The sequence below is a fragment of the Astatotilapia calliptera genome, chromosome 15, assembly GCF_964374335.1.
Source record: "Astatotilapia calliptera chromosome 15, fAstCal68.1, whole genome shotgun sequence".
Lineage (NCBI taxonomy): Eukaryota > Metazoa > Chordata > Actinopteri > Cichliformes > Cichlidae > Astatotilapia > Astatotilapia calliptera.
Genome location: NC_137436.1, coordinates 31,577,741 through 31,605,275, shown reverse-complemented (window position 1 = coordinate 31,605,275; position 27,535 = coordinate 31,577,741). Strand labels below are relative to the sequence as shown.

General features: G+C 40.8%; 1 protein-coding gene and 2 long non-coding RNA genes across 3 annotated transcripts in view; 2 read left to right on the top strand and 1 right to left on the bottom strand.

Annotated features, from left to right (window-relative positions):
• LOC145420611 (uncharacterized) overlaps positions 1 to 27,535 on the bottom strand; it is a 250,083-nt gene that overhangs the window by 40,993 nt on the left and 181,555 nt on the right. The window lies entirely within an intron of this gene.
• LOC113006801 (uncharacterized) lies at positions 748 to 1,785 on the top strand. The gene is made up of 2 exons (XR_003269805.2): positions 748 to 983; positions 1,401 to 1,785. It is a non-coding gene; the product is annotated as an uncharacterized LOC113006801 (long non-coding RNA).
• ufl1 (UFM1-specific ligase 1) lies at positions 9,757 to 26,730 on the top strand. The gene is made up of 19 exons (XM_080290009.1): positions 9,757 to 9,974; positions 10,160 to 10,305; positions 10,417 to 10,445; positions 10,559 to 10,656; positions 14,986 to 15,100; positions 15,280 to 15,410; positions 17,189 to 17,247; positions 17,481 to 17,627; positions 19,595 to 19,770; positions 19,883 to 20,062; positions 20,148 to 20,274; positions 21,814 to 21,936; positions 22,166 to 22,286; positions 22,372 to 22,538; positions 23,966 to 24,096; positions 24,211 to 24,291; positions 24,439 to 24,524; positions 24,609 to 24,789; positions 26,327 to 26,730. The coding sequence occupies exons 1-19, from the start codon at positions 9,898 to 9,900 to the stop codon at positions 26,516 to 26,518; spliced, it is 2,367 nt and encodes a 788-aa protein (XP_080146135.1). The 5' UTR covers positions 9,757 to 9,897; the 3' UTR covers positions 26,519 to 26,730.

Sequence of the window (27,535 nt, the reverse complement as noted above, 5' to 3'; positions counted from 1 at the left end):
CCAGTGGATGGAAGCTGTAAGGTGAGCAATAAGCTGAGCAATCACAGCTGTTTCCAGTCACGGATAACATTTTATTTTTTACACAGCTCCAATATGAGCCACTTATGACAGCTACTGAAAAAAACATGAACATGTACTTGCAGCAAACATATGGTAAATCCATTGTGGTATGTCCATCTGAGCCTGCCTTGGGGACAACCACCACTACCAGCTGACAAATGTCATGCTTAAAGACTGAGTAATATGCTCCCAGATTGTGAGCTAGAGAGGCGATGTGAGCCTGTGAGCCTGAGCTCAGCATTAATGAACCCCTGACTTACAGAGAGCTGCTTCACAGATCTGCCATAGTAGAAGTGCAGGAAAAGTAACATTTAAAAAGACAGCCAATTGAAAAGCTGGTGACTTGTAACTGATCACTTGTCTGTATTTCAATTCAATTCAGTTCAATTTTATTTATACAGTGCCAAATCAAAACTTGCATTTTATATATAACCCCTTTGTAATACCTGTTCACCAAAGTCTATTTAGCAACATACGTAATGATATTACACATTAAAAAAAATGCACACAAACATTGGAAATCACTTTTTGGCACAACACCGGCCTCAAGCTCAGTTAGCCGCCCGGCCTCAAGCTCAGTCTCCAACTCCACCATCATTTCATTTCAACCTTTTGTAACCCAGTAGAGAAAACTACCTTTTGTTATTTTTTTCTTGTTTTCGTTTTGATTGTATAAATGTATTTTCATTATTTTATTTTGAAAAGAAACATTTATTTTGAAAAAAGGAAGTGTGATCCTCTAGCAAACTTTATTTTCTGTTGCTGGATCACAAGGGATAAATGCCTTTTTCATTGGTTGAAGGTGGTTTTAGCCCCGTCTTCCGAAACACCAGACCATCATTTCACATGAGCTAGATCTTTTCGCACGTGGAAATAGATGAGACAGGTCACGGATAGCTCGTGCGGAATTTTCTAACATTTTGGTGAGTTTAGCCCATGGGTTTGAAAAGTTAATAATGTGTTAGTCTGTTGCTAAAAGTTGTTTCTTCTGTTCATACCGATTCGCGAGTGGTAATTTGCTGTTTAAAAACGGTTGAAATGCTGTTGTGGTAGGATTTGTTTAGCATACTCGAAGGATGATTGGAAAAATGTATTATCTTGCTGGTTATACCTATTAATCATAATTTCATGGTTAAAAAGAGAACAAGAAATTCATTTGTTGTTTACATGGTTAAAATAATTTCATGTATAACGAGAGATATATTCAAAGCATGCATGTAATGTATTACTGTGGTAATGTGAAAGAAATGTGAAAAGAGATAAAGAACTAAAGCTATAGCTGTGATACAAGAGAAGAAACGGAGCTGGCTGTGTACAATAATGTTAATATTGTTGTGCAGGCTAGGTTTTTTTCCCTTGTCCGTGTGGAAGGAACTAAGATTTTGGATTCCAATGGATTCTCTCCGGATGGAGATGGCGAGCCTGAGCCCAGACTGAACTTTGCAGAGGAACTTACTCTTCTTCCTCGACGGAGACTCCCAAGTGGTAACACACAAACCACAAACGAAAGAGAACAAGAACTAGACTAAGAATTTTTGACTTGACAAATGACCAAAGACAAAAAGACAATTGAATATTGAGCTCAAACGACTATTTTTGGGGTTATTTTTGTTTTGCCGGCTTCTTCTTGTTATTGTTATGGTTATTATCACTACTACTGTCAATGTGGAATTTGTGTCTTGTTTATTTCATTTTTGTGCAAAATAATAACTGTTGCTGCTCAAATTCCTGTCTCCAGCCATTTCATTCTGCATTCGCCTCGCTTTCTATTGTAGCCCTGCCGAACCTAGCAACTGGTCCGTAGTTTGGCTGTCCTAAACTATTTAAAATGAGTCAGTGGTTACACTTTACTTCAGTTGCCCTCAGTTCAGCCCCCTGTTCAGCAGCCACTCACCCTGTGCCCCAAGGCTGGACTGGGACAAAAAATCGGCCTGGGCATTTTGACTAGAGACCGGCCCACCAGGATAAAGATTGAAAATGTGACGTCATTCAGGGATAAAACCGCAAAGGATTCTGGGAACTTGTGGCAAGAGGTACTAGCGCACGCAGGCTTTCAATTGAACTCAGTTACACAGCGATAAAAAGGAACACAAAAAATGGCAAGAAGCTGTTGTATTATTAACTGCAATAGCCGGTCGCATAACAGCCACGGGAAGCCGATCGTTTTTTTTTTTAATCGGATTACGTCCTTGAAGAGAAATGTTTTAAGCCATGTTTCCGAAGTAAGAGCCGACGGATGGTCTGGATATACCAAATATAACGTCCCAGAACACTCCAGCTCACATGTTAGTCTGCTCCAAGCATTCCCACAAAGGTCAGAGTTTTTTAGTCGTTAATACGTCATTTTTCTTAACATAATTGGTGATATAGGTTACAAGCAAGTCTGGCGCTGAACAGAAATTGTCGCGCTATGCTCCTTTGTTTATTGTGCATAAATAGTGAATTGTCCTGACACAATATTGCGTTTCGCTTCTGTTATTACCATGGTACATTGACAAAAACATATACTTTTATTCACAGGATAAAACAGTTGTTTTGTATCACTAATTGTCCAGTGCAATTACAGCATACAATATTATTGTCACTGCTACATTTCTGTAATTCTACCAGAAATTATTTCCACTACTAATTAATTACCGTTGAGCTCAAAGGTTATATTAATAAACGGTTAACGAATGTGTATTTATGACGACGATTTGTGAGACTGGTAAACTTACCTTTGTTCGTACGATGGTCTTTCGTTCTACACGGTGCGTTTCAAGGTCCTGTACACATCCGTCGGTAAACTGTAAAGAAAAAACAAGAAGGTATTGGAACCGGAGAATGAACGTTTTGCGGTGCTGCAAATGCTTGCATTTGATGCGGTACTTGGATTGTTTTGCCACGAGTTCCCGGCATGCAATGCGCGAAAATCACGTGATTGCTAAACAAGGGGGCGGGTGCATTCGGCCTCCTCGGCTGTAATTGGTCCAGCCCAGAGTCGATCATGACCAATTGGCCAATCCAACACCTTTCATTATATATACCCTTCCTAAAAAAAAAAAATCCATCGGCCCATAAAAACAAAAAATCGCCAGCGGCCCACCGGGCAAATGCCCGCTATGCCCGATGGCCAGTCCAGCTATGCTGTGCCCTATTTCACCTGCTCCTCCAGTACAACAAGCTAAATCAATTCTATCCAAAGGGAATTGTTTTTCATCCATCCATTGTAAGCACAGAGACAATCCAATAAATAATGTAATCGTTCCTCAAAAGCTGGCCCGTTTAGAGACCGTAACTCTCTCCAGGGCCTCCCCAGAGTCGCCTGGAGGCTAAGAAGTCAGCCGGGAACTGCACCCTACACCCATGATCTCATTACCCGACCCGAACCTATGTGCTCCTCAACTCCAGTCAGCATCAACCCTGCCAGAGGTCTGCGCACCTGCTGGTTCTGTTTTGTCCCTGCCAGAGGTGTTCGCGCTTGCTGGTTCCGTTCTGTGTCTACCAGAGGCCACCGTGCCTGCTGGTTCTGCCCTGTGTGTTCCAGGGGCCCCTGTGCCCACTGGTTCTGTGACTGCCCCTGCTGGAGGGTCCGAGGAGCCCGTCCAGCCATTACCATCGCCTGCAGCGCCACCGCCTGCGCTTCTACGCCATCGCCTGCAGTGCCACCACCTGCGGCTTCCACGCTGTTGCCTACAGTGTCTTCATCTTCATCTGGTACAGCCTCCGTGTCTTCATCCGCGCCTGCAGCAGCAGCAGCCTCTTCCGCCTCGCCTGGCCCAGCCAGCAGCCTCTGCCTCTTCCGCCTCGCCTGGCCCAGCCAGCAGCCTCTGCCTCGCCTGGCCCAGCCCGCGGCCTCACCATCGTCGGTCATCTGCCAGGCCGCCTGTTGGGCATCGTCACCACTGTGGACGACCTGCTGAACGCCGCCGCTGCCTTCTGCGTGGCCGGCCTCCAGATCTGCTCTGTCGCCGCCACTGCCTTCCATGCGATCGGCCTCCGGAGATAAACTGTTCTGGACTGCTGTGCCGCCGTCCTCCGGGTCGGCCTCCCGAATTGTTTTGGATCTGCTCTCTGTGCTTCGGGTTTTTTTTTTTTTTTGGTTGTTTTTGGACTCGGTCCCTCCTTCCTGGACCAGCACTGCCAGACCTGGTCGGGTTGTTTTCTGTTTTTTGAACGTTTTTTGTGTTTCTGTTGGGCTGTCATGGGGGTACCGTCATGGTCCTGAGTCTGCCGACTCAGTTTTTTGTGTTTCTTTATGCTTTTGTTTATTCTGAGTATGTATTCTGTTATGATTTGCCATTTGTTAGGTTTCTGTTCTGTGCCTGCCCTGGTCCCACTTCTGTGTCCTGTCTGTCCATGGTGTCATACTGTCTGTTTGTGAATCTGTCTGTTTAGTTCAGTGTCTTGTCTGGCTCTCTGTGTCTGAGTTTCCTGTTTTATTCTGAAGGTCCCCGTCTCATGTGAGTGTGTTCAGTTTACGTTTCCCCTGTCCCGTCAGCTCTGATTTCTCCCAGGTGTGGGATTTCTCCCACACCTGTGCCCTCCTGTTTCTCATCCCCTGATTACTGCTGTGTGTATTTAAGCCCTGTGTGTTCTGTTGCCGGTTTGTCTGTGTTCCACGGTGTCCTGTTCCTTGTCTGCGTCTCGCTGTCTCTCACCCCATTTGGTATCATCTCAGGTTTGTTATTTAGTTTTCCCAGTTTAGGTTTCTTTAGTTATATGTCATCTCTCATTGCCCGTTTTGCCACTACGCCACTTTGTAAATAAACATCACTAGCATTATCATCCACCGCCTGCATTTTGGGTCCTTTCTCCCTCCAACACCACACTGCTCGCCTCGGCAGACGTGACAACTTCAACCTTTACTGGATTTTTGTTTTTACACTAGTATCTCTACATCTCTACTTCTACTTAAGTACAGAATGTGTGTACTTTTGCCACCTCTGCCTGTGGTACACAGCCCATTAATAGAGATTAATCATATTCATGATTGAAGTATCTATTAATGGTAGGACTTCTTTGGGCAGTCTTGGAATGAGGTATTGAATAAGATGGATGGATCAATAGGATAGAAAGTCTCTAAATATCAATCATACTGAAAGTAACTGTACATAATTATATATCTGTGAGATTGTTATGAGTAATTATTTTTTTAATTGTAATGTTATTTTATTTATAAAGAAATTCATGGAGTCATTACTAGTTAACGTTGAAGGAATATTCGACTCAGCAGAGCTTTGATTCTTTGTCAGCCTAGCTGTAGTGCTGAAGAGAAACCCTGGGTTGTTATTTTCCCCAATAATTGAGAAATAATAACATTTCCTAGCTTTTTAATCAATTATTACATAATTTACTAACAGGACATAAGACTTTTTTGTGGGGTTTTTTATGTTTAAATCACATTTTGCTGACATAGTCTGTATGGGAATAACAAGCAGGGCTTTGGGTAAACTTTAAGACGTTCCATAAATTAATATGAATGCACACTTACATTTATTTATACATTTAGAAATCTTACACACACATTCGGAATACACATTTGCACATTCTTGTACTCTTTTACAAATCTATGTAGAGATTACCAAACCAGATTAAACAAACACGGATCTGAAGATGCACACATAAATTTCAATATGCACACAGGAAACTCCAAACAGATTAAAAAAACCAAAGTGCAGCTTGGGATACACACACTAATGGTTTTGCTACAATAATAGCCTCATATATTTGCCCTTGCCTCTCTGGAAGGACTGGGCCTGGGTCTGTCTGAAGGATTTCCCTCCTACTCGCTCAGTTTTTTTTAGCTTCTTGTTCCATGAGAAAAGTTCTCGTTTCCTGTTTTTTCGACTGTTTATATAATTTGTTGCCAAAGTAGAGAATTTTCTTCCAAGACACCTTGCTGTTTGTGAGGTTTTTAATTTACAGCCATATAATACCTCCACATGATGTCCCTCTTTACAGCAACCTACGTGCATCTGCTCAGTGCAGCTGAGTTCATAACTGCACAACAACAAAGCCCAGCAGAACAGAAGTGAGGGGGCAGAGAAAAGTGTGGTTGGATGAGATGAGCAGCATTTGCACAGATATATCTACTTTCTGATGAAATTCCAAAGTGTGTGTAAGTTAACAGATTTATCAGTATTACAGCTCTATCACTAAGACACAAGAATCTGATGGACACTATAATCTACTCCACTCTATCAGATTTTGTCTTTTAAATTAATGTTTAAAAGACAGTTTTAGTCTTTATTCTTTCAGCTGTGGCCTCGGTGGGGTTTAAGGGTCTGAGAACAACTAAAGAATAAATCTAAATACAAAATTCAAAAGTAGGGTTAGTCCACGTGCAAATTTGACATACAGAGCAAATAGGTGCCCTACTTTCATGTGCTATATTAATGCTTACTGAAAAATAAAATAGCTGTAAAACTGTTAAAAACAGCCACCAGGAAAATAATTAAAGACTAAATTTGTGTCTAAGAATCCTTATTTGTTGCAAATGCATATCATAGAAATACAAATACTCTATATCAAAAAAGGCATTGCTTTCCAGAGAACTGATTGTTCAGTATGTGTTGATTTCACACCTGTTCATCACTAATCTGGAATCTGACCTGAGCAGGTTATATTGACTGTGCAAGTTACCACGGCAACATACTCCAGTGAGAAGTAAACCATGTTTGTAGTACAGAAAACCCACGGTTGACCCTGAAGTTATCCAGATAAGAAATAAATCCTCCCTCATAGTACAGGCCTCTGATGAGGCAGGATGTGTGTGTTTTCATGTGTTTATTATTAATCACATGATCTCATTTCTGTGGTGCACAGATTGTATAACGTATGCAGCAGCTGCTGTGATCCATCTGATGAAAGTTGTAGAAACCAGTCTTGAAAATATACATATCCCAAGTGCTCCTGTGTGTGTGTGTGATTTTTCACTTTGGCTTCTAATGGTCACAGAAAAAGGAAAACACACACACCAACAACACTTCCTGAACTTAACACCTAATACCTATTAGAGAGGTTTCTAAACATCTGGATACTTCTATAATTCAAATTAATCTCTTTTCAAGAAAAAAAACCACAAATTGATTTACAATAAAAATCAAATAAACACAAGTAAGACAACAGGAAACACAAAATGCTGCCCAAACATGTATCAAAGCTCATGAATTTTAAGCTGTTTTTTTAAAGTGTTAATAGAGAGTGGTTATCTGTTCCAGCATTTTGGACTGAAGGTTTGGAATGCAGAATTCCCCTTTGTTACGCCCCAGTCTAGGGGTACAGGAACGCAACATAAGTTTGAAAAGACTGCCCCGCCCTGGTCCCCAAAACCATACACAGAGGGAAAACCAATTTCTTAGTGAATTGTGATTTATTCTCTACACTGCAAAAATGAAGCTCCAGGGTGAACAAAGGCCAAAATAACAAACAAAACAAGCTAAGTCAGGAGGAGGTGCTATCTAGAACCCTATGTGAAATCAAACATCAAACAAAAGACAAGCGCTACACCTAACTCCCTAACTGAAATAAACAGGAGAAAACAGTGCAAGGAAAAACAATACGGCAGCTCACCCCTTCTGTTGCAGTGCTATTTACAATGAAAACTAATGTACACACTATATACAAAACTCAGAAAGGCCGCAAAAATCACAGGCACAAAAGTCTCAGGTTTTGGAGGCCAGGGTCAGGTCTGCTGCTGCTGTCAGTGGCTTCTCCAGGACAACTGCTGGTGAGGGATTTGAAGAAGATCACATGGCCAGGGGACCAATCAGCAGCCGTCAGCTCATCCACTCCGGGACCTGCAAAGACTTAAAGGCACAGACAACAACAGCCACCAAAACAGATTATGGACAGGGCCATAACACCCTTTGCTTTCAGATCAGTTCATGGCATCACAAGAAAACTTCCATCTGCGGACCTAAGAATCAAGTTTGGAGAATAGGGGTGGAATATGTAATATAAGTCACCTTATCGCCTAAGGCCATAAAAGTAAAAACCAAGCTTTTAAACCGAAATCTAAGGCCATAGAATTAATTTGAGCATCAAGTCCAAAGAATGACCAAAATTTAGCCTAAGATTCCACACCTTAGTTTTTACAGTGGATAAGAAAGAAACTCGGGAAATATGTTCTAGTTGTAGAAGGCAGAAAGATTATTTCCAACCTAATGGTGGTTATAATAAGTTACAGAAGTTTGCTAAGAAACTTCAGGCTCATCCCAGTGGTCTAGAAAATAGATTAATCTCACCAGTCTTCATGATATGTATCTGAAAGGAGTTAAAAGTAGTATTCACTAGCTGAAAGTACCAGCTGGAAGTACAGCCAGCTCATCTCCACATCTAAAGGTCACGGTGAGATCAGAAAGGCACTGTCTACGTACGGGGCAAAGTTTAATAAAGGGAAAGCATTCCATAATTAGCTGCCATGTTTCAGTTAAAAACAAAATCCAGATTTTTCCTGAAGAACACGACATAAAAAACAAATGAGTAGAATAGAGTTGTATTAATCAGCAAGTATTCCAGTTAATAAAGGAGGAGTGTAAGGGAGCAGTCCCCGAGACTCCTCAGGCAATGGGGTGATAATATCATTCGTATTCGTTTCTAAGGAAAGCCTTTCTTATTTGACTGCATGGAAAAATGACCTCCAAATTGAGCTTCCTGTAGAAGATTGGAGATAGACCTGTCTTGTTGCTCAAACCCAAACCATTGACACAAGGTTCAGGATTTTAAAGTACAAATGGCTGTTTTAATCCCAGTATTCGCAATGACTGTATTAAGTGTAGTAAATAGAAGGAAACCTTATTTCATTGTATGTGGGACTATAAAGTATTGCAACCCTTATGGAAAGGAATTCTTGACTTAATTTCCAGGTTAATAGAACATGTTATCCCAGTTGACGCAAAATTGTGCATTTTCCACATTCTCTCTGGACAGTTCCAACTACATGGAAAGAAATGAAAGCCAAATTTCTTTAAGATGGAAGGACATACATGGACCCACCCCTAATTAATGGATCAAAGAAATGACAGGCTTGCAATGAGAAAGTTGACGTTCTTAGCTAAAGAAAAGACTTCTACCGGATCTGGACACACTTTTTACAATTTATAACGGGATTGTTTGTACAGAGAACTATGGTGTAACTGATATACATATGTGCTGAGAATACGATGCTGTTGGGGTGGGAGGGGTGACTCTATACATGTTGATGTATTACAACTTAAAAATCTAATACAACCTTCTGTAGGAGGTAGTTCTGGACTATGCGAGAGGTCCCGATAGGGCCAGTGCACACAACCCGTGATTTCTGGGAGATTCTCCAGGATCTGTAAAAATGTCACAAATATCTTTAAACATTTATACGCACAGGAAGCTCTATGTGGGCGTAAGCTCTTTGAAAGTGAAAAATATCATTCTGTTGACTTTAAATATAAAAATGTCTGTTAAACGATCACGGGTTTTTTTTTGTTGCTGTTGTTGTTGTTATTTTGAAGTATAGCTTTTATAAAATGCTTTTATAAGTCTTTGTATGTTCTAATCTATTTGTATTTGTGTGTGAATTGGAAAAAATTTGTCTGTATAATTAGACACAAATTATTGTACACATTTCTAAATCTTAGTTTGAATCATATCGACGGTTTTCTCTCAACATAAAGCAGACGCTCTGCTTGTTCTTGCTCTACGTGACTTGTGGGCGAAAAGTCGGAGGAGAAGCTTTGTCCCTTCTGGCTCGCTGTAGCGGGTTATTGTATGTTGACGTGTGTCTGAGCTGTTCCGTTAGCTAACAAACAGTTAGCAGACACTGAACACTGAAAGTAGCTGTTTTACAGGCTGGTTTTGCGAACTCAAAAACTCACAGTAATGGCGGATGACTGGGAAGAGATTCGCCGGCTTGCCGCAGACTTCCAGAGAGCGCAGTTTGCTGACACAGTGCAAAGGTAAACGCAACTAAACGGGTGATAGCATCAAAGCTAATCACAGCTGTCATTAAAGTTGATTTAAAAGTAACGCTATTAGATGAAGATTGTGGCTTCTCTTGTAACAACTGTTGTGACTAAAACAAACACAATAATAAATGTATACTACACTGTCCTTTACGGCACTTGTGTAAACTTTTCCGCAGGCTGTCGGAAAGAAATTGCATTGAAATAATTGCAAAACTAGTCCAAGACAAGAAGCTGGATGTGGTGCACACACTGGATGGTAAAGAGTATGTCACCCCAGCTCAGATCAGCAGGGAGATCCGAGATGAACTCTACGTGCACGGAGGTGTGATACAGAAGTTTAAGAAATGAGATGCAGCATTGTCACATTGTCCCTGTGACATTTTCAGAATTGTAGATTGTGACAGAAACTAAGTGCTTTCATTCTGTATTACAGGGAGAATCAACATTGTGGACCTCCAGCAGGTGTGTGTTAACACTGTGTTTCGTCCTGCGTCCTCTAGATGAGATATACAGTTTGTTCATTCAAATTTGGGTCAGATGTTTTATGAATGTTTTCATGATGTTGTTCCTTTCAGATTATCAATGTGGACTGGGTCCATGTTGAAAACAGAGCAAATGAAATTGCAAAGTCTGATAAAGGGGTTCAGCTTGTACTGGGACAGCTGATTGATGAGTGAGTATTAGGTCTATACTGTATAAAAATGGCTACCATAAAGTCACACTATGGACAGCACTATAATGGGTTTTGTGAGCCAAGTTGCATATTTGCATGAAAGAGCAAAATACTAAGTTATCAGCCAACACTTTAGACTCTATGGGCTCATTTCACACATGCCCAGTGTTTCTCGATATATGCTACAAGATATTTAGGTCTATAGGATCCAGAGAAAAAGCTATAACACTTAAGTTAGCTAATTATAATAGTTAAGCTCCATCTCATTAGCCTATTGCACTTGTTAACTCTTTTTACAAAACTGAAGCTTTTGAGGTAAAATTAATGATAATTCTAAAGGCCAACAGTGCAGCTACAGACATAAACGATGCAAACTTCATTTTGATAAACTTTAGACTTTTGTCATTTCAGTGTAGGATGATCTTGATTTAGAAAGCTTTAGTGAGCTTTAGAGAGCCAGTTTTTCTATAACAAATTAATGTTCATAATTTGACTGTGGGTTTAACTTAGGCTGTTGCTGAAGGTTCAAAACACATCAGCAGGGTATGGCACGGAAAACAAACGTATAATTAATATTGACACAATCTGTGTCACTCGTCTATTATGTTGATCGTTTTCGTGATTGCCCAGATGGTGCTTCGCTGTGAATTGTGGGATGGCATTATGTCCTTTCCTTTCATAAAGAATGCTCCAGTTTGTCTTCTGCTGAAGGAGGCAATAAAGGAAGCTTTAACTGTTATTGGGCTGTCTGCAAATAAGTTGATGCTGACCTGTGTTTACTTGTGCACATCAGTTTTGTGCTAGCTAAAGGTTCACAATTAATTTGATTAAGAACCAAAAGACTTTAAAACAGTTCAGTTATTTTTATAATTCGGATTCGGATAATTCGGATTAGCACACTTCAAATCCTGTCTCCCCCCCACCCTGGACCCCCACCAATTCGCATACCGCCAGAACAGGAGCACAGAGGATGCAGTCTCCATCGCACTGCACTCTGTCCTCTCACACCTGGACAACAACAACACCTATGCCAGAATGCTGTTTATAGACTTCAGTTCAGCATTCAATACAATCCACCCCTCACAACTCATCAGGAAACTGACAGACCTGGGCATCAGTTCCCTCATCTGCAAATGGTTACTGGACTTCCTGACCAACCGCCCCCAACATGTCCGGCTGGATAACCGCTGCTCATCTACCATCACAATGAACACCGGTGTACCACAAGGCTGTGTGATGAGCCCTTTCCTCTACTCCCTCTTCACCCACGACTGCAGACCTGCTGATGGTTCCAACACCATCATTAAGTTTGCAGATGACACCACGGTGATTGGCCTCATCAGTGACAACGATGAGGCCGCCTACAGGGAGGAGGTGGATCGTCTGGCTGAGTGGTGCGACACAAACAACCTGCTGCTTAACACCGAGAAGACCAAGGAGCTCATCGTGGACTACAGGAGGAATGCTGACCCACATCCACCCATCCACATTAAGGGGACGGCTGTGGAGCGTGTGAGCAGCTTCAAGTTCCTGGGAGTCCACATCTCCGAGGATCTCACCTGGACGACCAACTGCTCCAAGCTGGTCAAGAAGGCTCACCAGCGCCTCTTCTTCTTGAGGACTCTGAGGAAGAACCACCTGTCCTCAGACATCCTGGTGAACTTCTATCGCTGCACCATCGAGAGCATCCTGACCAACTGTATAACAGTCTGGTATGGGAACTGCTCTGCCTCGGACCGGAAGGCGTTGCAGAGGGTCGTGAAAACTGCCCAGCGCATCGCCGGAGAACCACTTCCTGCCATAAAAGACATCTACAGGAAGCGGTGTCTGAAAAGGGCTGGGAAAATCATCAGAGACCCCAGTCACCCATCACATGGACTCTTCACCCTCCTGCCCTCTGGGAGGCGCTACAGGAGCCTCCGGACTAAGACCACCAGGTACCGGAACAGCTTCTTCCCCACAGCTGTCAGACTCCTGAACTCTGCCTCCTGACATCTGACCCACGTTAACTCATGGACTGAACATACACACACACACACACACACAATGGACAACTGTACCCTCAAACACACAATAATAACATGGACTGAACCACCACTCACAACCACTAGCACTTTATATAGCCTCTGTAGAAATTATCCACACCCTCACTTACCTTAACTGCACTACTGTATAGCCCTGTGTAAACAATCATTCTGTACATACGATAATTTTTAACCCTACAACTGTTTACAACTTGCATAGTTCCCATTTCTGTATAGCTGTATATCTCAGATTCCTGTAAAGTTATTTATTTCATATTCTGTATAGTTTTTCATATTTATATCCTGTCCATATCCTGTACATAGCTTGTACTCACTACAGCCTGTACATACTTATAGTTATAGAATATTCACAACATACTTCATACCGTGTACATTATAACATAATAGACCCATTTCTGTAATATACTTACATATCTATATTATTGCTAATATATATTGTAATATATCTATATCACTAATAGAGCTGGGCGATATGAGATTTTTTCATATCACGATATGTTTTTTTCATTTCAGGCGATAACGATATCTATCACGATATAAGCCAAATAACTATATTTGTAAGATTTAAATGTGCCGTTGCTCACAAGTAAAATGTGAAATAATCAGCAGCTTGTTTTTATTTAAATATTTATTTCCCATAATAAGTTCAACAGGGTAGATGTACTTAAGGAACATGAGACTTTTTCAGATAAATAAAGGCAAATATTGCAAACTACACAAAAGGCAGCCGCTAAAGCGTTTAAGTTTCAAAATAGAACAAACGAAACAGACTAAATTGTCAATTCCACTTAGAAACAAAATATTAATTCTAAAAATAAATCTTAGTTTGTTTTACAGAAGAACAGACAAAACTGACTAACTTTTGTCAATATCAAATAAACTGAGAACTAAAAGGAAATTCTCAATCTCTCCTTGTTGTATAGCTTAGCTTTTCAAACAGTTTTAACAGTTACTTTAGTCTGACAAAAGCCGAATGACGAATTAGCGCTTCCAGTCAGAGACTGAGGCTACGTCCACACGTACACGGGTATTTTTGAAAACGGAGATTTTCCGTTTTTGTTTTAAAAAATAATCCCGTCCACACATAAAGGCAGAAATGAAGGAAAACGCTGCTATGAACATGCCAAAGCAGCAGGTGGCGCTAGATTCCTAACCGTGCAGAAATGTTGGCCAATCAGAAGTCTAGAAGCCTCGGTGGGAAAAAGTAAACAAAGCTGGGGCATAGAAGCAGAACCGAGTCGTATGTGTGGACGGACAGTAACTGTGTGTATATGTAAGCATTTAAACACTGCAGAGAGTAGAATTAACAGTATTGTAGAAATTCATTTCACCGAAACAATAACGTGGCGCAGTGTGACGCATGCACCAGTTTATTGTATTTCCAGACTTGCTTTCGGCACAATTTACAGTGCACGCTACTCTGTTTTTTGTCAGACTTGAAATAGCCGAAATACCGTCACACTACGGAACTTCTTTGGCTCTTCCGTTCGACAATCTCTCCGGCATTGGAACCATCATCTGTTTTCTCTTCGGTCACGCTCGGTTGATTTTTCTAGTCGGCACACTCATTTCCTCCATTACCCGCTGGCTGCTTCGCAAACAAACACACGTGCGGCTTGGCACTTGTGCTGTACGTAACAAGTCACGCGACGTGACGCTGCGGCTGTGATTGGTTCGGCTCTGCGCTACTTAGTTTGGATTGGCTGACCTTTTTTTTTTTTTTTTTTTTTTATTTTAAGAGGACAAGAGCGGCGAGGTCTATCGCGATAGCTTAATTTCTCTATCGAGTAAAAGTTATATCGCGATACATATCGTTATCGTTCTATCGCCCAGCTCTAATCACTAAGCACTTCTGGATGGATGCAAACTGCATTTCGTTGCCCTGTGCATGTGCAATGACAATAAAGTTGAATTCTATTCTATTCTATTCTATTCTAATTCATTTGTATCCCTGTAGGAACATAGGGCCCATAAATAATGAAATATTGCCTGTCACCAAATTTCATTCTTAGTTCATTTCTACATAAAAGCAAATCAATCAGATTTGAAGGGAAACTCCTTATATGACTTCAAAGAGGGTAAAATTTTTATCTTATTAAATTTTATATTCTATTCAAAGTCTTATTCAATAAATTAAATATATATTTTTCACATTAAAGGTTTAGTTAAGTCTCATTTCTGCACAGAAGTATTTACAAAAGTATAGTATATAAGGGTCAAGTCTGAACAGGTTAAATGAGAGTGAGGTGTTGTGATTATACTGCTCATGTTTTGTCATCTGCAGCACATACCTGGACCATTTGGCCGAGGAGGTGAATGACAAACTGCAGGAGGCTGGTATGATCAGTATTGCAGAGCTGTGTAAAAGCTATGACCTTCCAGGAGATTTCTTAACTGAGGTGAGCCAGTTTTTACGTGCCTTTTAATCCAATAAGAAATCTGGTCATTAAATTAAGCAATGTGTTGTGCCGTCTGTGTTTTAAAATGGTTTAGTCTTCTTTGTGGTCTCAGCTTGTTTTGACAAGTTGTTTCTTTGTTAGTAAAAAAAAAACCCGTGGGTTTCTGATCCATATTTTAGGAGTTGTCGAAGCGTCTTGGGAAGATTATCCAAGGAGAAATGGACCAGTACAACAGAGGTGTCATATTTACCCCGGCTTTTGTTGCTCGCCACAAAGCTAGAATACAAGGGCTCTTCAGTGCAGTCACAAGGTAAATATTGCAAAAAGGCTAAATATTTATTATGGCTTGTTTTTTGTTTTTCTTCTGCAGATGTACAGATTTTGATATGTCCATACCTGTCTCAGCATTTCTTGTGTGTATCGAAAAGCAAGTCAGTTAAAAAATGTAACTAAATGAAACAAGGTTATTAAAGAAACTATAGAAACAGTTCTTTGATGCTAAGCAAGGTTAAGCTGTTTGTGTGGGATAGCTCAAGATGCTATGAAGGATTTCTGTCTGCAGGACATTATTTTGAGCTGTGTTTGTGTTGCAGCATCCCAGCAGGTTGACAGATGGTAGCTAAAATGTTTTGCATGTTCTGTCATATTGAGTTTTTTTACATTATGGTTCCCCTGTGTATACTTAGTGAAGCTTTGACACCAAAAAATGCAGTGAGTGGGTAGCTGCTTTAAAGATCATTCCAGTGTTGGTGATAGTGAGTGAATTCATAGTAATGTTCAGTTTGTTGTTAAAGTAAGACTTTACATGAATAGTATTAAGAAAATGGTATCTGTTTCTCTTTCACTGCTTGGTTCTTAAACGAAGCCCTTCGGTTAAATTTAAAGATTAATGGGCAATCCAGAGAACAGGGTACCGAGGCAAAATATCCCATGAACATTTGAGAAGTTCATAAAATCAAATATACATACATTTAACCTTGTTAGAGACTCCTCACTGTGCAATAGTGCAAATATTTTATGCACACTATGATTATTTTTCTCATTTAAATTACTGTGTAACCTATTGGTCACAAGCAGCATCTACAACAGTTGTGTTTCTAATGATGATATATAATCAGGCAGATATGAAACCCATAAGGCTGCACCGGTGCAATATAGCTGAGAAATTAAAATGCGTGAAGTTTTCCTAATTTTACTACATTCGCTAATCTAAAGCTAATAAAGACTAAAGGCATGGTGCTGAATGTTGTCAGTGCATCCCCACAGGTTGGGCATCAGATAGAAAAGGGAGAGGAATTCTTGATTGGGTTGGATGAAGTGATAGAGAATGTCCCCATAGACATGTAGGTGAAGGAAACAGAGGTGATGAGGTGTAGGCTACTTGTGTTGCTATGGAGAGAAACGAGGACAGATAACAGCAGATTGTGTGAGAAGGATGAACATGTACTTTAAAAGAGCAAGGAACACAAAGTGAACACCCTGACTCTGTAATACCACATTGGCTTTAACAATCTCCATGACTTTCATGGAACTGTGAAAGCCATCTGTGATTTAGTAAAAACACTTTCACTGTTCAGTGTTTTGTTCTCTGCTACAGGTTTTTAGCATTTTTGGAAGCTAGTGTTTGCCACAGAGAGAGCCATAAAGCTAGCCTATATGGCTGTTTAAGGATATAAGTGCTACCATATAACTATATTCAGTGTAAATTACAAGTACTGTCACCTCAGTACTGGTGCTTTATATTGTAAAGTAAAGACCCTATGTTAATAGAGAGAAAACGCCATCAATTAGACCACCTGCTTAAGCACCTGACGACAGTGGGAATGAAAAACTCCCATTTAACAGGAAGAAACCTCCACCAGAATCAGGCTCAGGGAGGGGCAGCTATCTGCTGTGACCGGTTGGAGGTAAGGTGTAGGGAGACGTGATAAAAGACATACATAAGAGAAAGTCAAAGATTAATAATAACTGATCTTCACGTCTAACAGATGTGAAAAAATAAATGTTCTCACATGAGACCCCGCTGTCTTCAACAGCTGCATTCGTTGGCACTTTCTTATAATTCCTGCTGTTTTGCTTTTTCTATAGGCCAACACCTGTCAGCAGTATGATTGGAGCATTTGGATTTCAGGAACACCTTCTGTACTGTAAGGACCAGCTGCTACATCATTTAAGTTAACCTGTTAAGCTCTTTGGTTTCATGTGTGTACTAGTCTTCTTTTTTTTTTTTCTTCTTTTTTTTTAAACTTGTATGATATTTATGTTTGTTTTTAATCGTTTTCAACTTTGTCTAATGTTAAACATTAGACAAACAGTCCTCTATTGTCATTGTTTAATACTTTAGAGGGCGTATTATGATATTGTATTTTTTGTGGTTCAGCTGTCTTGGAGGAGTTGGTGAATATCGGGCGCCTGAAAGGAAGCGTGGTTGGGGGGCGGCAGGACAAGGCTGTGTATATCCCTGATATCTACACCAAAACACAAAATGCCTGGGTGGATTCTTTTCTCCAGCAAAATGGATATTTAGGTAGGTGTTGTTAAACTTGATGTCGGTGATCAAAAATACCCTAAGGCTTTTTCTAGTTAGCTAGCTGTCTCATTCAGAATGTTTGAGCTTTTTTATCTTCTGATCCACAAGAAAGAAAAGAAGAAAAAAAAAAGTGGCTGTTTTGCCGTCTAATTTCAAAGTCCTGTCAGCCATACTTGGAGTAGAGGTATACCCACAAGACTACTTTGATCACTCATGAGAAGATGACTAGAAAAATGATTTTTTTTTTTAATTCCTAAAACCTCAGATCAACTCCAGTTTCGGTTTCAGTGTTACTGGCATCCATTCACAATAACAATTACCTCGAAGCACATTCTGCGGTAAGGTTTAGACTCTACAATGTTAGAGAGAGAACTCAAAGAATCAGGCAGTCCCTGCGAGCAAACACTTGGTGATGGATTGGCAGGAGTGCCCTTTAACAGGTAGATCATTCAGCAGACCCAGGCTCAGAGAGTAGTAGCCGTCTATGCAGATGGTTGGGGATTGAGGGGAAAGACAGTATTTCCTATGTTTGTTAAAAATGACAAGAGATTCAGTGTAAGACTGAGTTTTTGAGGCTCTTTGACAGCAGGGCTGAAATATTTGAAACTCTTTCAGTTTAAAAATTTTAGGGAGTTGTTGGTTATTTGGTCGTTGCACAGTTATTACCCTAAAAACAGTGAGATGTTTTTTGTTTTTAAATTTTCTTTATTACTGTTGTTAGTTTCTCCTACTTCCTACTTTGGGGACTTGAGATAAGCAGTTATACTGAGCTGTGACTGTCTCAAAAATATTTTCTTTTATCTTGGGCACAGAAGTTATTATCTTGTGTGTACTAGATGAAAAATGACAATGATTAAAAACTCAATTTTTCCTCTGAGGCAAGAGCCATTGTAGAGGCAGGTGATCAATGTGTTTGTCGGTTCTGTCATTTTGTAAGCAAGGTTACATTTATAAAAACAAGGAGGGAAAAAAAACAATGAATTTCAAAGAACTCAGTGCCTCAGTGGACCATGGGTAAAGGAAGACGCAGTCGTGTTTTGGTGCAGATCCGCATCATGCAAAACTGTGAAATAGGACACTGAGGTTCCCATTTGTGCCCTCAGTAATCATGAAAAGGTAGTAACATTTGCTTTTCAGCGACACCTGGCACTTTGCAGCAGTGGCATGCAAGAACTGTTACAGAAAGGCAAGCAGAGCTGCTACCCACACATGGCAAAGGGGGTTAACTAAGAATAAACAGTGGTGGACATGTAGAGGGTTGGTGTGGTAACTGCTAAAGGGAACAGTAAAAAATTACTTTCCCAAGTCAGAGTGTTACAGATATGGGACTGTGGTATCGATTAACATTCCTGCTGCATTCATGTTTATGTTGTATTTTACTATATTTTTGGGGTTCAGCTGATTTCAGTTACTTTACATCAGTCACATGCTGTGAGTTTTGTAGAAACCTAAGCAGAAGAGATGACATCAACCATAGAAAAATCATCTTTATGAACATTTCATAATTTCAAAATAAATTTCCTGTTGTTGTAAACTATTTTTTGCAACTTTTTTGTATTTAAAGTTTTGAGGGATAAACCTCTTAAATTTCTCCAAGTAGAAGTATATGTAAAAAAACGATTTTCAATTGTTTTGTAGTTTATTGCACTTTTTTGCAATTAATGTAGTTACTATGGACTTAATGCACACATATTATTAAAATATGGGCTATAACAGTTGTATAGCAACTTGAAATGCTCCCACAAATGGCACTACAACATATAAAAAAAAAATAATATAAGCTCTGGCGGACTTGGTTCTATAGTAGGTCGTAAGGGTTAAATAAATATCGTCAAATAATCGAGATCTCAATTTCAGTGAAAATAATCGTGATTCTCATTTTTGCCATAATCGAGCAGCCCTACGCTCAGGGTTATTAAATAAACTGCTATACTATATGAACTGATGACATCGTTATCCCACAGAGTTTGATGCATTGGTTAGACTGGGGATTCCCGACCCATCCAGCTACATAAAGAAGCGCTTCAAGTCTAATAAGCTGCTGTTCCTCAGAGCGGCCTGTGTGGGCCAAGCTCTGGTCGACCAGGTGGAGGCCTCTGTGGAGGAAGCTGTCAATTCCGCCACTTGGACTGACCTCCAGGTCAGCTCTTTAACCTTTAAATTGATGATATTAGAGGAGTTGCATCGTTTTTGTTTGTTTTTTTTGTTTTTAGATTTCTGTTTCTTATCCTCTTCTGTCTGGGCTGCTTTAGCCAGTTCTGCCCAGCTGCCTGTCGACTGAGGACATTGGGATACTGATTAACCAAGCTATGAGAAACACTAACATCCAATCGTCTGCCAGAATCTTGGGGGGCACCGTGGTTGTCAGTGAGAAGTTCATCAGCAACTGCCTCTCTTTATTTGATGAGGCCATGCAGCAGAAAGCTCAGAAGGTAGAGATTCCTTTGACACCCGGTTTTACATGTATATGTATATGCTCTGTCCAAAGGGTGGAACTAGATTTTGTGTGCTTTTCAGGAAGTTAAGAGCAATCCAGTGTTTTTGATAACTGAAGAGGATCTGAAGCAAGCATCTATCCTGACTGAGAGCACCGCACCTTCTAAGAAGGAGAAGAGAGAAGCGGAGCGCAGGAAGAAGGCAGCAGGTTTGTGAAACCTATCTCACAAACTCCCACTGTTTTTGTTTTATTATTTTTATTCATATAGTTTTTAGTCCCTTTGGCATTTTGTGAGGGAGACTGACAATGGTGAGAAATCCCAGGATTTTATTTTGGTTCTTAGTGTCCAACATGTGTCCTCAAAGCTCTCTAAGGTAATGATGTATGAGTGAGTCTAATGAGTGATGTCTTACATGAAATCATTTTTTCTGTTTTAATTTGCAGAAAAATGTTTCAGTTTCTGTTTGCAAAAAGCTGAAAGTGGGTAAAAGAAATTGAATGAGAGGAATATCTGTTCATTTCTTTTGATCAAGTAAAGACTTTTTTCACTTTGCCTTTGCAACAATTAGAATGGCCCAAAGCTCAGAGATGTGGGTTTTAGGCCATTTTTATGGTTGCCGTGTCACCTATCGTTTAGGACAATACTGTCAGTGGCTTCTTGTGTAATGACGGCGCAGCAAAGAGTAAAGCGACTCCTTTATTTATGTAAAGCAGTCAGAGCTGCTTCCAGAAACCAGAACGATGAGACGAGAGGGATTCAATAAGGTGCCCGTAGTAATAAATCTACAAGAAAACTCACCAATATTTCTTTTTCTTTTTTCTTTTTTTTACAAACTTGGACTTAAACAATCATCAAATATCATCAGATTATTTTTTGGAGTGGACCCAGAACTGATTGAGATGCTTTGCCATGACCTTAAACGGCTGCTCATGCTCAAAACCCCTTCAGTGGAACTGAATTGAAATAATTCTGCAAAGAAGAGTGGGCCAAATTTCCTCCACAGCGATGCGAGAGACTCATTGCCAGTTATTACAAACACTCGATTGCAGATCTTGCTGCCAAGGATGGTACAACCAGTTATTAGTCTAAGGCAGCAGTTTTTCACACAGGGACAAGCAGGTGTGGATAGCTTCTTAATGAATGACGTCATCAGTAAAAACCTGTATTTTCCGTTTACGCAGGTTTTGTCTAATGTTAATCTTTGTTTGTTCATCTGAAATTCTGAAATCTAAAATGTGACGTATATGTTTTTTGTTTTGTTTTTTTTACTTGAAAGATTTGCCTCACAGTTAACCGTCATTCTTATAGAGATTCTCCTGATGTTTGCTTTTGTATTGCAGTTGTCTCTCTTAGAACATCCTCACCAATAAAACATGTCCCAGTGAAATGGGGGTGTGGCAGATTGCAGATTGTAGGTAGCGAGCAGGATCATTTCTGCATGCATATTAATGAATGAGGCCCAATGTGTGTGTTTTGTTGTCCAACACAGCTTTATGCAAATGTTGCTTGTGCTATTTTTATACCAGCTCTGTAACGTTTGGAGTAGACGGCATCGCCACCTGCCAACATCTACCCTACAATGACCCGTAGGACAAAGACAGGAAAAATAATAGACTGGTTATCTTAAAGTGATACTAGAGCAGTGAAAATAAAGACATCTGCAATGTGGCAAGTCAGTGTTTGCTGACTTTAAGAAGTTGAGTTTTCTCAGACTGACTGGGATCCGTTAACTGTTTGTCTTCCAGAGGGCAGTGGCAGTGTGAAAGCAGGTGGAGGAGGCAATGCCAGAGAGATCCGGATTCGTAAAACCAAGAAGAAAGGGCGGAAAGATGAAGACAGCGATGAGGAAACTGGACCTTCTCAACAAAGTATGTCAGCCGTCACAAAGACATTTTATGTTCTCAGGGAAATATGGTCTCCATCTGCACATTAAGCCTGCTCACTGAGGCTTTTTACTGTAATAAGAGCTTAATGGCTGCTTTACGAGGAATCTCCTGGGTCGTTAAGCTTTTTTTTTTTAAATTTTTCTACATGGAAGACAAAGGTAACTGTAGGATTCCAGGGGGACTAATTAGCTTGTGTTTTACCTTTGCCAAGATCGCAGCAGACAGACTGAAACCCCCTTTATGGCCCAGGAGGCGATCGTAGCCGTTTTAGAGGAACGAGTGAGTGACTGCCCTGAAGAAATCCTGTCTGAGTTGGCAGAGCAGTTAGTCAGGTAACAGACACATCTCTTTCTGAAGTTCCCTTTTCTCAGAGCTGCCAACAATCCCTTCATTCACCTTCTGTTAATGTCCCTACAGGCCTCTGACTAAAGCCTACCAGGAGGTGCTGCGGACAGTGTTCATGTCCTCCACCAGCTCTCCATCAGGGGCCAACAAGAAGAAGAGCATGAAGGATCTGCAGGAAGAGATCACCAACCTGTACAACAATATCCGACTATTTGAAAAAGGCACCAAGTTCTTCTCAGGTAAGTCATGTTCAGGGACGTGCAGAGGGGGGGGCTAGAGGGGCTTGAGCACCCGCCCCTTTAAACCTCTCTGCACGTCCCTGGTCATGTTCCATGTATTGGAAATCAGAAGCAGGACCATCTTCATCTCTCGCATCCTGACAGGAGACGAGAGAGGAGGCGGGGTTCACAAGGTCCAGATTTTACCCTTACTGTTTGGCAGATCACTGTATTTGTAATAGATCTGTTACACTGGATTAACTGATCATGTCAGGGTTCATGTTCTGATATTTGTTCTTCTGTATGAATCAAATGTTTAGCCGTGAAAGACAAGTCATACTCAGGAAAGCTAGCATCCTTTGCTTTATTTTCGTATATATGTCGAGGGAAACGAGCATTAGGCTTCAGAGCGTACCCAATGCTCAGAGACAGTTTTTGTACTCTTGGCTCTGTGATGCCAAAGAAAGTGATGATGTGAAAGTCTCAGGAGCACAGCTCTGACTGTGAGCACAGAAGCTCCACCCACCTGGAGGGCAGTCATTCAGAAGAAGGAGCTCGTTGCTGCATCAACAGCTAAGCTGTCAAAAAGCTTTTAAGAGAAAAATTGTAATGGCTAAGTTACAACACAAACAATATCTTCTAGTTTCTCAAAGTCAGTTTATATAGTGTGTGGCTAAAAGCACCAGCCCTAAACCCACAACAGACCACAGATGGGCTAGTGGATGTTAAAGGTTAGAAGAGAGTGAAGTCAAAAGCGGCACCGAGGCCCAATGTAAGATACATAAGGATTATTTTGAAAAAAATATCTGGCATTGTAGTATTAAACCCTGTAACTAATACCAGATATTACCTCCTCTTTGAACATCACACATATTGGGTTGAATTTCCACTTTTGGATTAAACAGTGACAAATGAGCAAATGTTGTTTTTTAGTAAAGCTCTGATAAAAACCTCATAGTGAGACACAATATTGTGATATTAACAGATGAAAAACAAGAACAAACATCCAAAACTAAGTGGCAGCCACAACATCGGGGTAATTTAATTAGAATGTGAAAACGTGATGACACACTCATCTGTTACTTCAAAATAGAGCCAATACATTTAAGTATGTAAGGGAACTTCAATCCAAAACTGTCCAAATCTCCAGGATTTCTAGAGGAACATAAAAGAAATATAACAGGTTTTGTGTATTGACCTTGCTTTACACCCAGCAAGAGTAGTGAGTTATTTATTGAGAATTGTGCACTTAAATGCAAAGAAAATAGAAGCAGCTGAACAACTGCTAAAGTTGGAGCTCTCCGACATAATTCACTGGAGAGATTAGGCTATAAAACGTGTGTATCATGGTGAAAATGACTGTAAAAATGGTGAGGGCTGAGTAGAATCATCCAAAATTTCAAAGGCTTTACATGCAATATTTGTATGTTTGTTTTTTATGCATGCAGATGATACCCAGGCCCACATCGCTAAGCACATCCTGAAGACCGTGTGCACTGATGTCAGTAACATCCTGGTTAACTTCCTGGCTGCTGACCTGATGATGTCCGTGGAGAATCCCAGCACCATCACCAACGAGGTCTGTGTCTGTCGCTCCTCTCGGCAACCTGAAATTCAAACTGTGTTACGATTATCTGTGGAGCTGAATTCAACAGTTGACACTGAATATGCGGTACTGTATTTGGTACTGCAGGTCAGACTGAAGATTTTAGGCAAACTGTCAGAGGAGACCAAAGGGCCTCTTTTGAAGCTGCACAACTCCCTGAACGGCAAAGTAAGTAGTATGCCTGTCTAAAATAGTGTTGCACTGTGGGTGACTGCAAAATGACAGCTAATACCTTGAAATTTAAAAATCGCTAATCTGGGGAAAGGTTGAGGGATAACATTTTAAGTAAGGTGGATTTGCTTTCTGTGTTTACAGTCCATTGAAGACTTTGTGACTAACTTGGATACCTGTGCTGAGGTTTGTGGATTCATGCTAAAGAAAGGAGACAAGAAAAAAGAGAGGTAGTGGAAGCACATTCGAGCCACAAAACTCTTCACCTTGATCCACTTATGGAGTCTAGAAGTGTGTGAATGCGTGTCTTGCAGACAAGCCCTGTTCCTGCACCGCCAGGCCCTGACTGAGCAGCTGAAGGACACCGAGGATCCCGCTCTGGTCCTCCACCTGACCAGCGTGCTGCTGTTTCAGGCCAGCACGCACTGTATGCTGCACGCCCCGGGCCGCTGTGTGCCTCAGATCATCAGCACACTCACGGGGAGAATATCTGCAGTATGTACAGCTGATTGAACGTGATTTGAATGGGAAGGAAAAGTGTTGCATCACAATCCATCAGTTTTAAAAAATGATAAACTGGATCATCAGATATACCAGTCTGCTCACTCCTTCATCACGTCTGTGTAGGGTAGAGGTCGGCAACCTGCGGCTCTTTAGTCCTTATAGTGCGGCTCCGTGCGGTTTGAGAAAATAAATTAGAAGTATTTAGCTGAAGTGTATTTTATTTATGTTAGTTATTTTTTTTAACTTGTAGTTCTAAATTGGAAGATTATTGTAATATTGAAATATAAAAATAAAATTATAGTCTATTTTTTTCATTGATCAAAATAAGCGTCACACTCACAGAAGTCTGTGTACCCACTGAAACGACATGCATTTATCGAGACTTTCAACCCCAGGTAGGCCAGTTATGGATCTTCGGATCCACATTATGTCAGCAGCTATTCTCCACCGTGAACTATGTTAAAAACAAACACCGCTCGCGCCTCACAGATGACAGCTTACAGTCCTGCGTAAAGATGAAAGTGACTTCGTACAGCCCCGAGTTGCAGAGGCTTAGGAGCAGAAGTCCCATTGTAAACATATCACAGCAGACCCGACGATGTTTCCATGAACATGCTTTTCAGCATCTCTTTATTGACCACTTTTCACACACGGTTGCTGTACGTATACAGCCGGCTGTAGCTTTTCAGCTCACAGCCCGACACATACCAACAACAGCATAGATGGCGCAGACATTAAGGCGGCGAGGCGTGATTGCGGGTGCCGCTCAGGTGCGTCTGCCTCCCCTGCAGCAGCGCTGCAGACCACGCCCCGCCACACACATTAACCTGGTAAAATACATATTTAGGCAGAATTTTGTAAATATCTATTTTTCAGCAGCATAGTGCTTTTTTCCAATTATTTCTTTAAAAGACAGATCAAGGCTTCAAAAGCCCAAAGGCGATATAAGGGTGGCGGCTCACAACAGTTTCTGTTTGCTACATGGATCATTTTAGTTCAGGTTGGTGTCTGTCCTTTTGTTATGTTTCTTTAAGAGTTCAAAATGTGTTAATTACATAAATAAAATGTAATTTTCTCTGTAGCACTTCATGGATTTTATAAGCAACACACCTTAGTTGTTCACACAAAGCATCAAGGTAAAAAACAATATATACAGTGTTATCTTCATTTTAGATGTCAAAAAGTATTCGCGGCTCCCAGTGTTTTCTTTTGCGTGGAAACCAGGTCCAAATGGCTCTTTGTGTCTTAAAGGTTGCTGACCCCTGGTGTAGGGGAAACACAGTCCAGTTATATTATGTTACACAGCCATCCCTCCCGGAGTTGATATGATTCTCATTGGATATAGAAACAGGTGCATAATCCATTAACACTGTAAATGTTTAGCTTTACGATGCCCGTCGTGTGATTGTGCTGTCTGAAAGCTTCATCTCAGGATCGCTTGAAGTAGTGTTGAGGCGAAGCAGCTGTCGGTGGTCTCCATCTGCTGCAAGGAGAGTGAAGCAGCTGAAATGTGTGCATTTTGTTGCAGGAACAGCAGCAGCTGCTGTCTACCTACCAGAGCCTGGTGGTGAAGCAGCTGGTGAGCCAGAGCAAGAAGCAGGAGGATGACGAGGAGCAGGACGAGGAGGCGAGGAGCGCACGTGCTCAGGTCCAGACCCTTACACCTCAGGTGAAGGACCTGGTGCTGTCTCAGAGGAAGACGTCTGTTAATGAGGACTGACTGAACAGTTGAATAAAGAGGAAGGAATGTCACAGGGTTAAAGACCTGTGCTGCTTCTAGATCAGCTGGTGGTCCTGTATTTTTCTATGATTTCTCTATGTGGGCATCATTTTAAATTATTGAAGGAAATCACTGTGTATGATGAATTTAACACAATTGTCCTCAGTGAGGTTCTGATTAACCTGCGTATTAAATGCTCTCCTCCTCCTCAAGTGAGTTGCTTCTTCTGTGACCAGCATAAATGCAGAACATTCGGCTTCACACTTTATTACTGACCTTTTTTAACATCAGATAATACAGTGGTGTAAATGAACTAAATGCTTGTACTCGTGTACTGCAAATTCCTGGTTCTCATTCTTCATGCTTCATAAATGTAACATAACTGAGCTTTGAACTGCTTAAATTACATGTGGGCATAACTGGCCAATGAAGACAGTACCACGTCTGCATGATGAGTCTGAGAGTGATGCATTAGGTGTGTTTGTCTCCGTCTTGTGACCATTATGTGAACTTACACTAAAGTGCATGATACTGCGTTTCAACACTTGGGGGCACCAACAGCAAACAGTCGTTTGAGTGATATTGATGCAGTTATAAAAGAAAGGAAGAGCACTGCAGGAACCAAACTGAGTACACTACACACACGGATGTCACAGTCTCCATCCCAGTGGTTTCAAGCTTAACCCCAGGATTTTAAATCTGCTTGCTGGCATTTGCTTCTTATATTCTACTTCATCTCAGAGGTGTTAAGGTCAGAGCTCTCTGCAGGCCAAACACATAAAGCAGTTTCCTGGAGCTCCCTTTGTACTTGAGGTTGAACAAATCTGCTCTTCTTTTTTTTTCAGTGTAAAAAAATCAGCATATACATGTTTTTTTTTCCCTTCATCCCACCTTGAGGTGACAGGTGGTTTGATTTGGCACCATTGAAATAAAACTGAAGTGAAATTTATTAGAACCATTACTAACCCAGACCATAAAAAAGCTGAACATATGTGTTCACACCACTCCACATCCTTC

Coding starts and splice junctions, on each gene's coding strand:
- ufl1 (XM_080290009.1), top strand. CDS start 9,898: ATGGCGGATGACTGGGAAGAGATTCGCCGGCTTGCCGCAGACTTCCAG. Junction 17,628..19,594: donor CCAGCAAAATGGATATTTAG/GTAGGTGTTGTT, acceptor GTTATCCCACAG/AGTTTGATGCATTGGTTAGA. Junction 21,937..22,165: donor AACTGGACCTTCTCAACAAA/GTATGTCAGCCG, acceptor ACCTTTGCCAAG/ATCGCAGCAGACAGACTGAA.